Source organism: Erythranthe guttata, chromosome 9 (assembly GCF_056151865.1).
Source record: "Erythranthe guttata isolate IM_541 chromosome 9, IM_541, whole genome shotgun sequence".
Taxonomy (NCBI): Eukaryota; Viridiplantae; Streptophyta; class Magnoliopsida; order Lamiales; family Phrymaceae; genus Erythranthe; species Erythranthe guttata.
Window position 1 is genome coordinate 12,995,606 of NC_142541.1, and position 13,282 is coordinate 13,008,887.

A 13,282-nucleotide genomic window follows, 5' to 3' on the forward strand; every position below is an offset into this window, starting at 1 on the left:
AATAATAATAATAATAATAATAATAATAATAATAAAAAAAAAAAAAAAAATAGTTATGTTATTAATGAACTAATTATTTCTCACCGAAGCTCAGGCGAGTTCGAGCTCGAGCCAGAAAATATCAACTCGTCGAGCTCGAGCCTTCCAAAACAAGGGAGCTCGGCTCGTTCACACACGATCCTACCCCTAACTATATGTTTGCATTTTTCTCATGGATTAATAAATTTATTAAATTTCTTTCTATATTAATTAATCATAGAAAACGAAAACAAATATAAAATGTACTCCTATTACGTGAATCTTTTAAATTAAATAAAAACAATAGTGATATGAGTAAGTACGTGTACATATATGAGGATATATATATATATGTACATATTCGTAGTATATATAATTTGGGATGGGAACAAATTATGAAGATAGTAAATTCCAGAAAGGTTGCAATCGTAAATTGCTTATCCAATTCTATTACAAATTACAATAATTATTGAATTGCTTGTCCAAAACGTTAGTAAAATTGGAGTCATCTGATTTTGAGACAAGACATATTGCAATTTGTGCATCTAACAGGACCACCCCACTATTCTCAATTTATCAATAATTGTACCTCATCAAATTTCACTATTTAATATACTCATGAGCGCCATAGTATAGCAACAAGGGGGGCCATGGCCCCCCTACATTTCTCGAATTTCTATTATTAGAGATATAAAAAAATGTGTGTATAATAGCATTAACGGCATCCTAGAATTTTTTTAATGCGACTGTACATTTGATTACTTATGCTTGCAGTTGAACTGAAGATTTTCGATTAAAAAAAATTGTATTTTGAGTAAAATAAATAAATAATACACATTTTTTTGAAGTTTTAGTTGGATTTTTCCGTGTGTTCAAGATTCGAATATAAAACTCCTTTTGGATTTTGATAATTGCAGAAAGCAACAAAAAAAGTGTGTGCAGATTATTGATCGTCTGAATTAAATAAATTCTTTATCCAGATAGGCTTCATTTGATGAAAAAACAAGAACGTTTACGAGATGCAAATTAATTGAAATGTGTGGTTGATATTTAGAAACTTCAAATCAGAAAAAAGTCTTACATTAACTAAAACTCGTTATGCGTTTATCAAGTCCCTTATATATAACATAACCAACATACTTCTCGAGTTTATATGTATTATATTGAATTGTTAAAAAAAACTCCCCGAGTTAAATATGTTGGTCAACTTCCCCCATTTTGCTGAGGTTTTTTTAACAATGAAAGTAAAAATAGGGGTGCTGAACGCAATAAACCATTTCAGCGAGGGTATTAACAAATATAGTTAAAACTAAGGTGAATTACATTACTATCAGGATTATTTAAAAGTTATTGAGCTTCAAAAATTGTATTAGATCCTGATTTGATAACTAAATAAACTCTTAGACAAATCTATATATTCAATATTGTACTAGTGCTCAAGACCCGGCGTACGGCATGCGGGGCGAGCCAACCAAGCTTTAATGCCAAATCGTCGCTTTGATGGCGAATTCGAATAAACTTGAATTAAATGCAGCTAACAATCGAGTTTTAATAGTTTGATAATTTTAAAAATATTTTACTTTACAACTAATTGATTCAATCTCAACTCGATTTTTTTTTAAAGAAAATACATATATGTTTTGTTTGGCAACATGTAGCAATAGGTTGGAGGGATTTATCACATTCCAAATCATCTACAAAATCCATTTACTTCTTTTTCATACAAGAAAACAAATAAATATCAAAAGAACTAATAAGTTTGTGGCATTCTTCAATTAAAGCTCCATATGTGTAGCTGTTCTCTTCCGGGTACGTAACAACGGACGTTCACACAGCTTCACCATCGGCAGGTGTTTGGCCGTGTTGAAAATTTGTGTTTGCTCCACCGTAACGTTAGACCTTGGTTTGATGACTAATGAACCAAACTAGAACGCACTTTTACCGAAATGAGCAATAGTAAAGTTCAAGAAGTCTGGTTTTCTTAAAAAAAAGTATTTAATTTTACACTAATTGAATCAATTTTTAGTCGAATTTCCTATTATCTAGTAATTAGGTATGTTCGAAAGTGATTCGTCCAATTAACGATAGAGCTTCTATGAACAGTCGAAAGTTCACTTTCAATTTTAAGTTAATTTTAAACTTAAAACAGAACTATAAGTTCCTATTAATTAAAATTAAAATAGATTAACAAAATCCGAAAAATTACCACAAATAATAAAAGTACTTGAGGCCCAATCTTATTGGAAATTGACATTCTAGGAACAAATCAATTTGAGGAGTTGAAATCCAACTTTCTTGATAAAAGTTATTATAATTTTAAACCTTTAATACAATAGAAAGATCTTTTGTTTTTGAAGTCCTAACGACGTCGTTTGCAAAAATGTGACCATGAAGGGCAAGATAGTCATTTAAACTAGAAGTATGCATTTATTTATTGATTATTCTGGTTTTTACCTAGGGACCATTAGCTAATTTTTATTCTATGCACATAAGAGTTAAGACACCTTCTTTCTAGGAAGTAATGATATATCATATATATAATTATATATATGTAGTGTAGGGGATAAACATGGTCACGGTTTCGGAACCGCCGAATCGCAGTTACATAATCAAGAAATATTGAACCGCAATCGCCGGGAAATCGGTGTTTCCTGGCTGATTCACGTTTTTTTTTAAATGAAAAATAATATAATATGGTTGTTTGAACCACAAGTTCGATGGTTTGGCTTGTCACCGACAACTTAACTGCCGATTCAACCCATGGTTTAATGCGCCTGATAATATTTATGGTTCTTGATTTAGGGTTTATACGAACCATAACTGGCCCCTATATCATGAGTTCTTAGTTTTTTTGGCAAAGAAATAACTCGCAACCAACCATATAAATGCACTTAGTAAATCAGCACTCGTTTATACGTAAACCACACTACGTTAACTATGCGTGACAAACTCCACATATACCATGAGTGTCGATCCACAGTCGACGATTAATCGAAGCGCGGTCAACATACACGACGTGAGTTGCGTCCATTTTCTACGAGGAATCGCGTAATTAATGATAGTGCACCAAAAATGATACTAACTTATTAATTGAGGGGTTTAAATTTTGGTCGAATGTAAATGATTTCCGGGAGGCCCAGCTTATATAGTAGTTGTGGGGTGTGGGGAGTGGTCCTATTAAGCATGAATTTGTACTGCCCAGTTTCTTTCTGCCCAAATAATAATTATGGACCACCCCAAAATACACACTGCCAAATATTCAATTGCTGCATTTATTTTTTTCCCTAACTTGACTGGTACAGCAACAAACCATTAGGGTATAGTAATTATATACATTTCAATATAACATACATTTCCAATTTAATAACTTGTAACAATTGGGGTAATATAGGAAAATTTAAAATAAAATAAAAAAATGAAATGAAAAGCTTCAACACAACATGGGTTCCTATGAGATGTCAGTTCCACCTTCTATTTATTGCTGCAACCGTGTTACACTGTTCATTTGATGTTATATTCGATGAAATATATTAGATGATTAGTAATCGTTGATTTGCACATAGTTACACTCACCTATGTGCATGTGTGTTTAGTGGGAAATTATTTCACTATATCAATGGTTAAAAATCACCGGATGTATTTCATTGAATGTAACATCTCAGTGATCGTGTTAGTAAGAAAAAGTGATTTAATTATAAATTCTAATTACATTAGTCATTATTTATTTATTTATTTGCGTGGGTAAATTGTAATGTTATGCTGGTAATGGTGATGAGAAGGACAACATATAATCGGGTTTTGTGGATGCTAATAATTTGATTTGCATAATTAATTCGCGTAATAAAGGAAAGAGTTATGGTGGAAATTGGAATGAAATTTCCAATATTTGTGGATTCTGGATCGAGATTTTTCGATTTTGTAACAATATTTTTAATCCGAATTTCAAAAATCTAACTTTCGAGTTTTTGAAATTATTTGAATAGAAATTGGAATATATATGAGATTTCGATTTCCAATTTGATTTAAGTTCCGAAAATTCTGATTTTTTTCCTCTGAATATTACACTTAAAATTCCAATATTATTATGTATTTTATATTTTAGGTGACTAAAAATTGGAAATTTCTGAATTCCACCTATTTTCGATTTGAGATGTTCCAATTGTGGAACAAGTTTTGTCATTCCAATTTTCGAAAATTTATTTCCGATATTTTTTTAACCGAATTGGAACTATTTTTTAACTTAAAAAAAACTGATTTTTTTCGAAAGAACTAATTTCGATCCAATCAGTCCGATTCACACCATATAGTAAAGAGTACTAAGCGAATGAGAATAAAATATGTAGTTGGGATTTCTTTTAATTCACTGAAAACTTAGTGTTAACGAAATGTATATATAAATTCACGAAAACTCGATAGTTTTCTTGTCAAAGTTTATTTTATCCTAACTTCATTATTTTTTTAATTAAAAAAAATACGCAACTGCAAACGTGCAAGGAGTAAATCGGCTTTTCAGTCAATTTTTTGACTACATATGTAACTAGATCTCCCGCAATATGTTATTCGATGTATTTTATTCGATGTAATATGTTCGAGATTATATTAGAGAAATTTATAATAAAATGCATAAAAATAGACAAAGCAAACATTTCAATAATCATTTTTTTCTAAGGATGGTAAGAATAATTATCTCTTTTACCCATAACGGACACATTTATAATTAATGCAAATCATTTAAAGAGATTTACTAGAGCATATTACAGCAATTTGTATACTAAAAAAAAGAATTATTCCGAGTTTCCAAGTCACATTTCCACTATAATCATCTTAATTATCATGAGAATATTTACTTCAATTTCAAGAATAATATTATTTTAATTTTGACCCCTGCACCGACTATATTTTGTTTCTGAATTTTAATAATAAAGATAAAATCTTTCATAAATTTTACTAACAGTTGTATGAGTAAAAAACTAGATTGTTCTAATTTCCCATATAAGAAAAGAAAATATTTTTATTTTACCTAGTCAATATTAAAGTCAAAAGTCAAATAGTAATTATCTTTGTTGTAATATCTTCTTAGGTAAATTACGGCAACCCTCTGCTGTAAAATTACGAAAAAACCATTTATGTTCGAATAATTACAATTATCCCTCAACTATGAACTTTATTACACGTCCACCCTTGTGGTATCAAATTTAGTGAAATTCTCTAGATTATGTGAGAGATTCTCCAGTTTGTACCTATTTTATCCCACCCGAGCTTTGCATTGTGAAACAAGATGATCATACGCCGTGTCTTTTAGTTTGTAAATATTAGATTATGTCGCATCAGAAACTACATTTTTGCACAAAACGAGCACAAACTAAAGAACATTGTATGGAATCTAGAAAACAGTGTTAAATTTAACACTGTAAAGATGGACGTTTAAAAAGATTCATAGTTGATGAGTGATTATAATTAACCAAACACGAAGGGTTTTTTTTCGTAATTTAACAATAATTTACCCTAATTTCTTTAAATACAGAAGAAAACATAAAAACCCAGGTAAGTGAAGAGAAAAGAGAATCTTTAAACAGTGGCAAGAATGGGTTAAAAAAAAGTATTGCTGCATAGAAAGTGTAACCCAAACGGCGCCGTTTCAGAAGGGATTTTTCAGCCAGGTACGCCACCACCGCACGTGCCACCTACTATATAAAAGCCACGTCACCTATATATGATGACACACCACCCCCATTTTTTTTATTTTGCCTCTAGATCTGATAACCCCCAATTTTACTGCGTGTTCATTTCTGGTGTGTAGTGTGTGAGTAAGCAACCAAAAACACACACTCAAGGTGTATCTCTGTGTGTGTATTCATCAATTTCTTCTTCGCTCTTCCATTCATCTCTTATCAGTGAACAATCAACTAAAATCAATGGGCGAGGTCTCTCTCTCTCTCTCTCTCTCCTAATTGTCAGTAATTTTGATTTTTTTTTTTTTTAATGTTTTGTTTGGTGATTTGTTGCTCATTTTTTTTATCTGATTTGTTTCCGGCAGGAAGCGAAGAAGCCGGCGGAGGAAAAGAAACCGGAGGAGGCGAAAAAACCGGCAGAGGAAGAGAAGAAAGAGGCGGCGGCGGAGAAGCCAGCTGACGATGGGAAGAAAGAGGAGAAGAAATCCGACGAGACCAAGGCGGCGGCGGCGCCGCCTCCTCCTCCGCCGCAGGAAATCGTCCTTAGGGTTTTCATGCACTGCGAGGGCTGCGCTAGAAAAGTCCGCCGGTGCCTCAAAGGCTTCGAAGGTAAATTAAAATTTAAAATGATTTCCGTTTTCAAAATTTAGTGGTGCATGTAATTTTTTATTTCAATTTAATTAATTTAAAATTAAAAAAAATAAAAATGATTAATTAATTACAGGAGTGGAGGAAGTGATAACAGATTGCAGAAGTAGTAAAGTGGTGGTGAAAGGTGAAAAAGCAGATCCACTTAAAGTATTGGAGAGGGTTCAACGGAAGAGCCACCGTCAAGTTGAGCTTATTTCTCCGATCCCAAAACCTCCGGCGCCGGAGCCCAAGAAAGATGAACAAAAAGAGGCGGTCAAAGCTGAGGAGAAAAAAGAGGAGGTTTTTTTTTTTTTTTTGTTTTTTTTTGTTCTTCGGAAATATTAAGGTTAGAAAATTCATTTAATTAATTTTTGTGTTATGTTCTTGTTTTTGCAGCCTCCGGTGATTATTACAGTGGTGTTGGGTGTTTACATGCATTGTGAAGCTTGTGCCCAAGAAATCAAAAAACGCATTCAGAAAATTAAAGGTGTTTTTTTCCCTTCTTTTTTTTTTCCAATTTATTTATTTATTATTATTATTATTAATATAGCCCTTTTCAGCTGTATATGCAAAAAGAGAATTGTTTTCATTCTCTTGTATTTGGAATATATTAATATTTAATTATCAAGATTCTGTCTGAATGAATTCCATCATGTTCAAATCCGAGGTCTCAATTCATTTCCTACACCACTTTGTTAGTATAAATTTATGTTAAAATTAATATATATTAAAAAAAATTAATCAAGTTGTATTTGAAAATTGAAATATATGTATGTAGGAGTTGAAAGTGCAGAGCCAGACCTCAAAGCTTCACAAGTGACGGTGAAGGGAATTTTCGAGCCCGAAAAACTCGCAGATTACGTCTACAAAAGAACCGGGAAACACGCTTCGGTTATCAAAGTCGAGCCCGAGAAGAAAGACGAGGAGAAAAAGGAAGAGAAGAAATCCGAGGAGGGCGAAAAGGAAGCCAAGAAAGTGGAAGAAGCCGCCGCCGCCGCGGGTAAGGAAAACAAGGAAGCTGGTGGTGGTGCCGCCGCTCCACCACCGGAGGCCGCGGCCGCCGCGACGGCCGAGGCGGAGGAGGGTAAATTGGAGGTGAGAAAGAATGAGTTTTACTACAACCACCCACAGAACTACCACCAAATGTACCACCAGGGGATTGTGCAAGAGATGAATGCTTATCCCCCACAAATGTTTAGTGATGAGAATCCAAATGCATGTACTGTAATGTAAATGTTGGTGGATTGCAGGGGTAAAATGGGTAGAAAGGGATTAAGAATTCTGTCCTAATGACAACATGTTGGTGTGGTCTGCATGTGGACCTGTCTTTGTTTTTTTTTTCATAGTATAAATCTGCAGGAAAAAAAGGGGTTTGTAGAATTTTATAAGGGTATTTTTGTACTTTTTTTTTCTTTGTTATAATGTTTGTCACATACCTTGAATAATAATACTATAGTATATACTAAGTTATGGTATATATAATATTTTAAGGTTTGGTTTTTTTGTCTTGTTTTGTTGTGATGTGTTGATTGAGTTGGTACTTGGGACCTTGTTTATTTATTTTAGTTTTGAATCTTGAAATTTGAACCATGGTGCATGGGGAGAAGTTCAAATTGGATCCATTTTCTTATATAATTTTTTTCATCATCTTAAAAGTTGCCAAATACAAGAAGTAAATAAAAATATTTAAATGCTAAATATTGTGTCAATATTATTAATATCGTTTTGAAATCGAATGTGATTTTGACTATTTTCTAATCTGATTTTGGCAAGATTAGTAAAATTTAATAGCACGAAAATTGTAGTCTTTGAGCTTTCTAATACAGTTTGAATCAACTAAATTAGATATCGGGTACAGAGTTATGCATGAATGAGTTACATTTTTGAATTTTAGATAACTCAAAATATTAAAGTTGTGGACATTGTTCGTTAACTCATGCAAATCTTTCCAACCCGACACCAATTTTGTTGATTTAAGTTGGTTTATAAAGCTAAATCAAGGCCACAAATTACATGTTTTGGATTTTGCAGAATTCGGACTCGAAATTGATCAAAATTTAGCTTGAAGTCGAAACGGTATTATTGAAACTGAAACGATATTTATCACATCCCATAAAATAATGCTATTTGTTTATTTATTTTCACAAAGGAACCCGCAACTGCATATATGGATTGGGTAAACTTTGTTTTTGTGCAGTAGTTCGTAAACCACACAAAACCTGCATCACGCATTGGGCAAGTTATGTGCAACGAGCCCGATCTAAAAGTTACGTGCAGTAGTATTTTTTTTTATCTGCATGTGAGACAAAGGAATCCGTTGTTACAAGTACAATGAATAAACTTGTTTTGGTGCTAAATAATTTGAACTTTCAATGTTAATTGGCAAAGATGCATAAGTAACCTAATTTTCCATTACATTTGATGGTTCTTGAAGATATATACATAGCCCAACTACATAATGGAAATTGCTACCCAAAATTTTATTCCTTTTAATTATGGAAATAGTATGATTGTGATTAAAAGGATGGTTCATCATGAAAAAAATGGATGAATATGACACAAAATTGATTCATCCGGAAAATTGGTATGATGGGAAATAAATTAGGTTAAATCAGGCAGGCAAAAGATTGGGTGAATCTGGTAAAAGTCAATTGAAATGAAATTAAATTAGATTTTTATACTTTTTCATTTTAATAAAATGTAATAATTTATGGCTAATAATGAATACATTATTTTGAATGTGTATTAATTAAAAGACAATAATCATTCTCAAATTATTTATAAATGGATATTATAGAAGTATTACTCCCTCCGTCCCATATTATGTCTTTTGGGGGTGTTTTTTCCTCCAAATTATTTGTCATTTTAGAATTCCAATAAAATATTAATTGCATTTTTTGGTTATGCTAAATCCCACACTAATATTTACTAAATCTCACACATAAATTAAAAAAATCCTCTCACTACTCATATTCTCTCTAACTTCTCTCTAAAATGATTTTATCCAAGTCACTTAAAATTCATTAATTTTTACGTGAATAATCATAAAAAATGAGTTTCGTTTTATTTAATATTTATTCAATTTCATTAAGCCTTTTTAATTATTCAAATTCATACCAATTCGAATTTTTTCCTCAAATTCCAACTTTATTTTAGTTTGAACATGTGAAGATTTTTGTCGAATTCAAACTTGGAATGCCAGGGATGTTCTTAGTGTGTATTTTGTGAAAAATTTCGGAAAAAGGAAGGGTGGAGAAGGAGAAGATAAGATGTTAAAGAGATAAATATTTTTAGTTATGTGCATGATTTGGTAAAAATTAGTGTGTGATTTAGAATTTCAGTTTTTTTTAATCAAATTTACCTCTTATTACTCTTAATTAGTTAATTAAAAAATAATGAATTACAAGGGCATTTTAGTATTTACTATGTTATTTTTGGTATAATCTATGCATATTTATTGACTATTTATCTTAATACACGCACAACCACCCAAAACGACATATAATATGGGACGTAATGAGTACATTTGAAGATCTTCAGTTGAGACAGTCCCATCAAAATTGTTTGGTGCATATTTTGCTTCTAGGTTTTCGAATCTATTTAGGTCTCGTCTGGTTTTCAAGATAAGATTAACTAAGATAATATTAAATAATCTAATTAAAATTCAATTATTTTATCAGACTTAGGACGTGCAACAAAAAATTTTCATAAAAGACAAGATATATAAGTCAAGATAACATAATTATTGCAGATTGACTCGACAAGTTATTTAGTTAATTATGACTGATCTCCCCAACCAAACGAGACTTAATTTGTCTGAAAACAAAATAATAATATTAGGGGGGACAAATAGGTGTCGTAGGGGGTATTAGATAGTCACAATAGGCAACATATTACACATATTTCTTTTTGGTGGAATAAGTTGACTGCCTCTCATTCATTCATGGTTTTAGAGTTATGATTACATTATAGACTCAAATCATTTACTCATTTACCATTTTATGATCACACTATTATATAGCCTCATTCTTTGCACCAAATTAAAGCATGCTCCACCATCCCCCTATTTGCTTTCTTATTCTTCACTTTTTGCTATAGCCTTATTTATTTTAATTCAATTGATTAGTTTTCTTTGCACTTTTTTTAGTTATTTTTTCTAGGAATTGTGTTGTTATTCCTATAAAAAGAATCTACAACTATATAAATGCACTGAGTAAATTTCATTCTCGTGTAATAGCATATGAATCACACGAGATGTGTGAATCAAATTGCTCTTGGTAAGCCATGCACAAGGAGCTCGACCTAATAATTTAAAATCATGTAATAATTTTCAATTGAAGAGTAAAATTGTAGGATTTGTTTTCTTAGATCTATAGATGAATTGGTGTTATGATTGAAAAAAATTACCATTCGTGTACTAAAATTTGTCATGCATTTATCATTTCATTTAATTAAATAATTGGCTTTGTTACATATTTGGCATGTCCAATAAATTTTAAATCGACCATAATCACCAAAACAAAAAAGTGCTCTTATTCTTATTTATTGAAGAATTGTATATTGAACCTCTCACATATAATATGATTATATTATTGTACAATTGAAATATCACGAGAAGCCTTAGGCCTCGTTTGATTAGATAGATTAACCATTATTAACTAAATCATTGAATTTTATTTGATGTTTGGTATCTTTAATAATATTATGATATTATGACTTCTCGTGTCTTCTAGACTTGTTTTTTTATCGGACATTCCAAAGTCTAGTAATACAATTGAATTTCATTAAATTATTTAATTTTATCTTAACTGATCTTATTTTGACAACCAAACCAAATCGAGATCTTAGTTGATTAACTAATGATATTCATGTTATAATAACCTGTGAATGTCCTGACTGCAGTTTTTCACATGCATGCCCACCCACATCTCGCGGTTGTACTTGCGATGAAAAAGTAACACAATCACTTAATTTAATTACATATTCTTTTAATTTGTTAATTGTAAATAAATTCAATTTGACCATAGTACTTTTTTGTAAGTTGGGACCATACTCTAAACAATAATAGTTTATTTGTACAATGACTATGCACAATAACTTTCACGTTTTCGGGCCTTTCTACTATTTAAAAGAAGGGTAATAATATACGCAGTCCAAATTAAACATTCAGGCATTTTTTTATCATGATTTTTTACCTTTTTACCATAACTATTTACCTTTTGTACTATTCCTACCCAATCCTATAAAATATAAAACTCAACATTCAAAGTGAAAAAATTCAGATATTCAACAATTTTTGCGATGGATCCAAACAACTTAGACCCGAATGTAAGTTTTTCATTTTTTTCCCACAACCTTATCTGCTCGTGTGAATTTACGCGAGCACTTGGCAAGTGCTCGTGTAAATTCACACGAGGAGATGAATTTTTTTTTTATTCATGTGCTCGTGTGAATTTACGCGAGCACTTGGCAAGTGCTCGCGTAAATTCACACGAGCCCATTAACAATTTTTTTTTTAATATTCTCTCGTGCGATTTTACACGAACAGGTGGCACCTGCTCGTTTAAAATCACATGAGCTATTTAATTTTTTTTTTTTAAATTCTAAAAAAAATTGTTTTTTTTAACCCACTCGTGTGATTTCACACGAACAGAGAAGGTATGCTCGTGTGAAATCACACGAGCAACACAATTTTTTAATTTTTTTTTTATTTGAGTTTTATTCTTTAGTTTTATAATTTGCTAACTACATTAATATAAAAACAGGAAGTATACATAGATGTTGATGAAGATATTGAAACATTCGAGCTACATGATTACAGTGAATTTTTCACAATTTCGACTGCATTTGATAGTAAAGATGCACTAGTCGAGTGGGCGATGAATATGGCCATCAGTCAAGGACATGAGATTAGGCGACAGTCTTACCACGAGAGCCGACAATATTTGACTTGTAAAAGAGCCTATAAGAGACGAGGAAAAAATGCAGAGGTCAAAACAAGCCGGAAGTCCGGTTCAATAAAGTGTAAATGCCCTTTTGCGCTATGGGGTAAAGAGGGTCGTGATGGATTATGGCGCCTTACCATCAAAGATGGCAATCACAATCATTTTCCTCATCAATATCCACAAGGACTACGTTCGCTAAGTCGCCTGAGTGAAGAGCAACGAGAAGTGACAAAGATACTGAAAAAGAGCCATGTGAAGTCGAAGGAAATTTTGCATCATCTGAGAGAGATGAATCCGGATACGGCTGCGGCCTTGAGAGATGTGTACAATGAATCACAGAGAATTAGACGAGAGGAAATAAAAGGAAAAACAGTTATACAACATCTGTGGCACAAACTAAGTAAGAGTGGATACAGCAAATGGCATTGAACAAATCTAGCTGGTGATGCAGTGCAAGTCGTTATGTTTGCGCACCCTGATTCATTAAAGCTTTTGCAGTTATTTCCATACGTCATCCTGATGGATTGCACGTACAAGACTAACAGGTAATAATTATTTAAATGTGAATTACATTTATTATATTATATTATATTATATATATATATATATATATATATATATATATATATAAGAGTTGACCAAATTATAATTACCTTCATGTAGATATGAAATGCCTCTTTTGGAGATCATTGGGGTTACTCCCGTGGGAAGGAACTTCACTATTGCCGTTGCTTTTATGTCACGTGAAGATGAGGACACTTATGCATGGACATTACGATGTTTGCGATACATATTACCAATCGGGATAGAACCAGAAATGATACTGACAGATCGTGAGTTGGGCCTACTGAAAGCATTGCCAAACGTGTTTCCACATTCGCATCACATGTTATGTTTATATCACTAAACAGAAACGTTGAGGCAAACGCGTCAAAATTCTTGGGTAACACCAAGTTGGGTGTACTGTTCCGGAGGACGGTGTGGGCAAAGTTAGTCGAATCTGAGACTGAGGAAGAA

At 32.1% G+C, this 13,282-nt stretch overlaps 2 protein-coding genes across 2 annotated transcripts; both read left to right on the forward strand.

Moving 5' to 3' along the window:
* The first annotated feature begins 5,650 nt into the window (after window positions 1–5,650).
* On the forward strand, window positions 5,651–7,824 carry LOC105974108 (heavy metal-associated isoprenylated plant protein 7). Its single transcript, XM_012999170.2, has 5 exons — window positions 5,651–5,942; window positions 6,056–6,299; window positions 6,415–6,620; window positions 6,717–6,807; window positions 7,099–7,824. Exons 1-5 carry the CDS (start codon window positions 5,934–5,936, stop codon window positions 7,551–7,553), a joined length of 1,005 nt encoding a protein of 334 aa, XP_012854624.2. The 5' UTR covers window positions 5,651–5,933; the 3' UTR covers window positions 7,554–7,824.
* Window positions 7,825–11,621: 3,797 nt separating this feature from the next.
* On the forward strand, window positions 11,622–12,694 carry LOC105973988 (uncharacterized). Its single transcript, XM_088822783.1, has 2 exons — window positions 11,622–11,648; window positions 12,086–12,694. Exons 1-2 carry the CDS (start codon window positions 11,622–11,624, stop codon window positions 12,692–12,694), a joined length of 636 nt encoding a protein of 211 aa, XP_088678909.1.
* The last annotated feature ends 588 nt before the right edge of the window (window positions 12,695–13,282 follow it).

Coding starts and splice junctions, on each gene's coding strand:
- LOC105974108 (XM_012999170.2), top strand. Junction 6,300..6,414: donor GTGCCTCAAAGGCTTCGAAG/GTAAATTAAAAT, acceptor AATTAATTACAG/GAGTGGAGGAAGTGATAACA. Junction 6,621..6,716: donor CTGAGGAGAAAAAAGAGGAG/GTTTTTTTTTTT, acceptor TTGTTTTTGCAG/CCTCCGGTGATTATTACAGT.
- LOC105973988 (XM_088822783.1), top strand. CDS start 11,622: ATGGATCCAAACAACTTAGACCCGAAT. Junction 11,649..12,085: donor CAAACAACTTAGACCCGAAT/GTAAGTTTTTCA, acceptor ATATAAAAACAG/GAAGTATACATAGATGTTGA.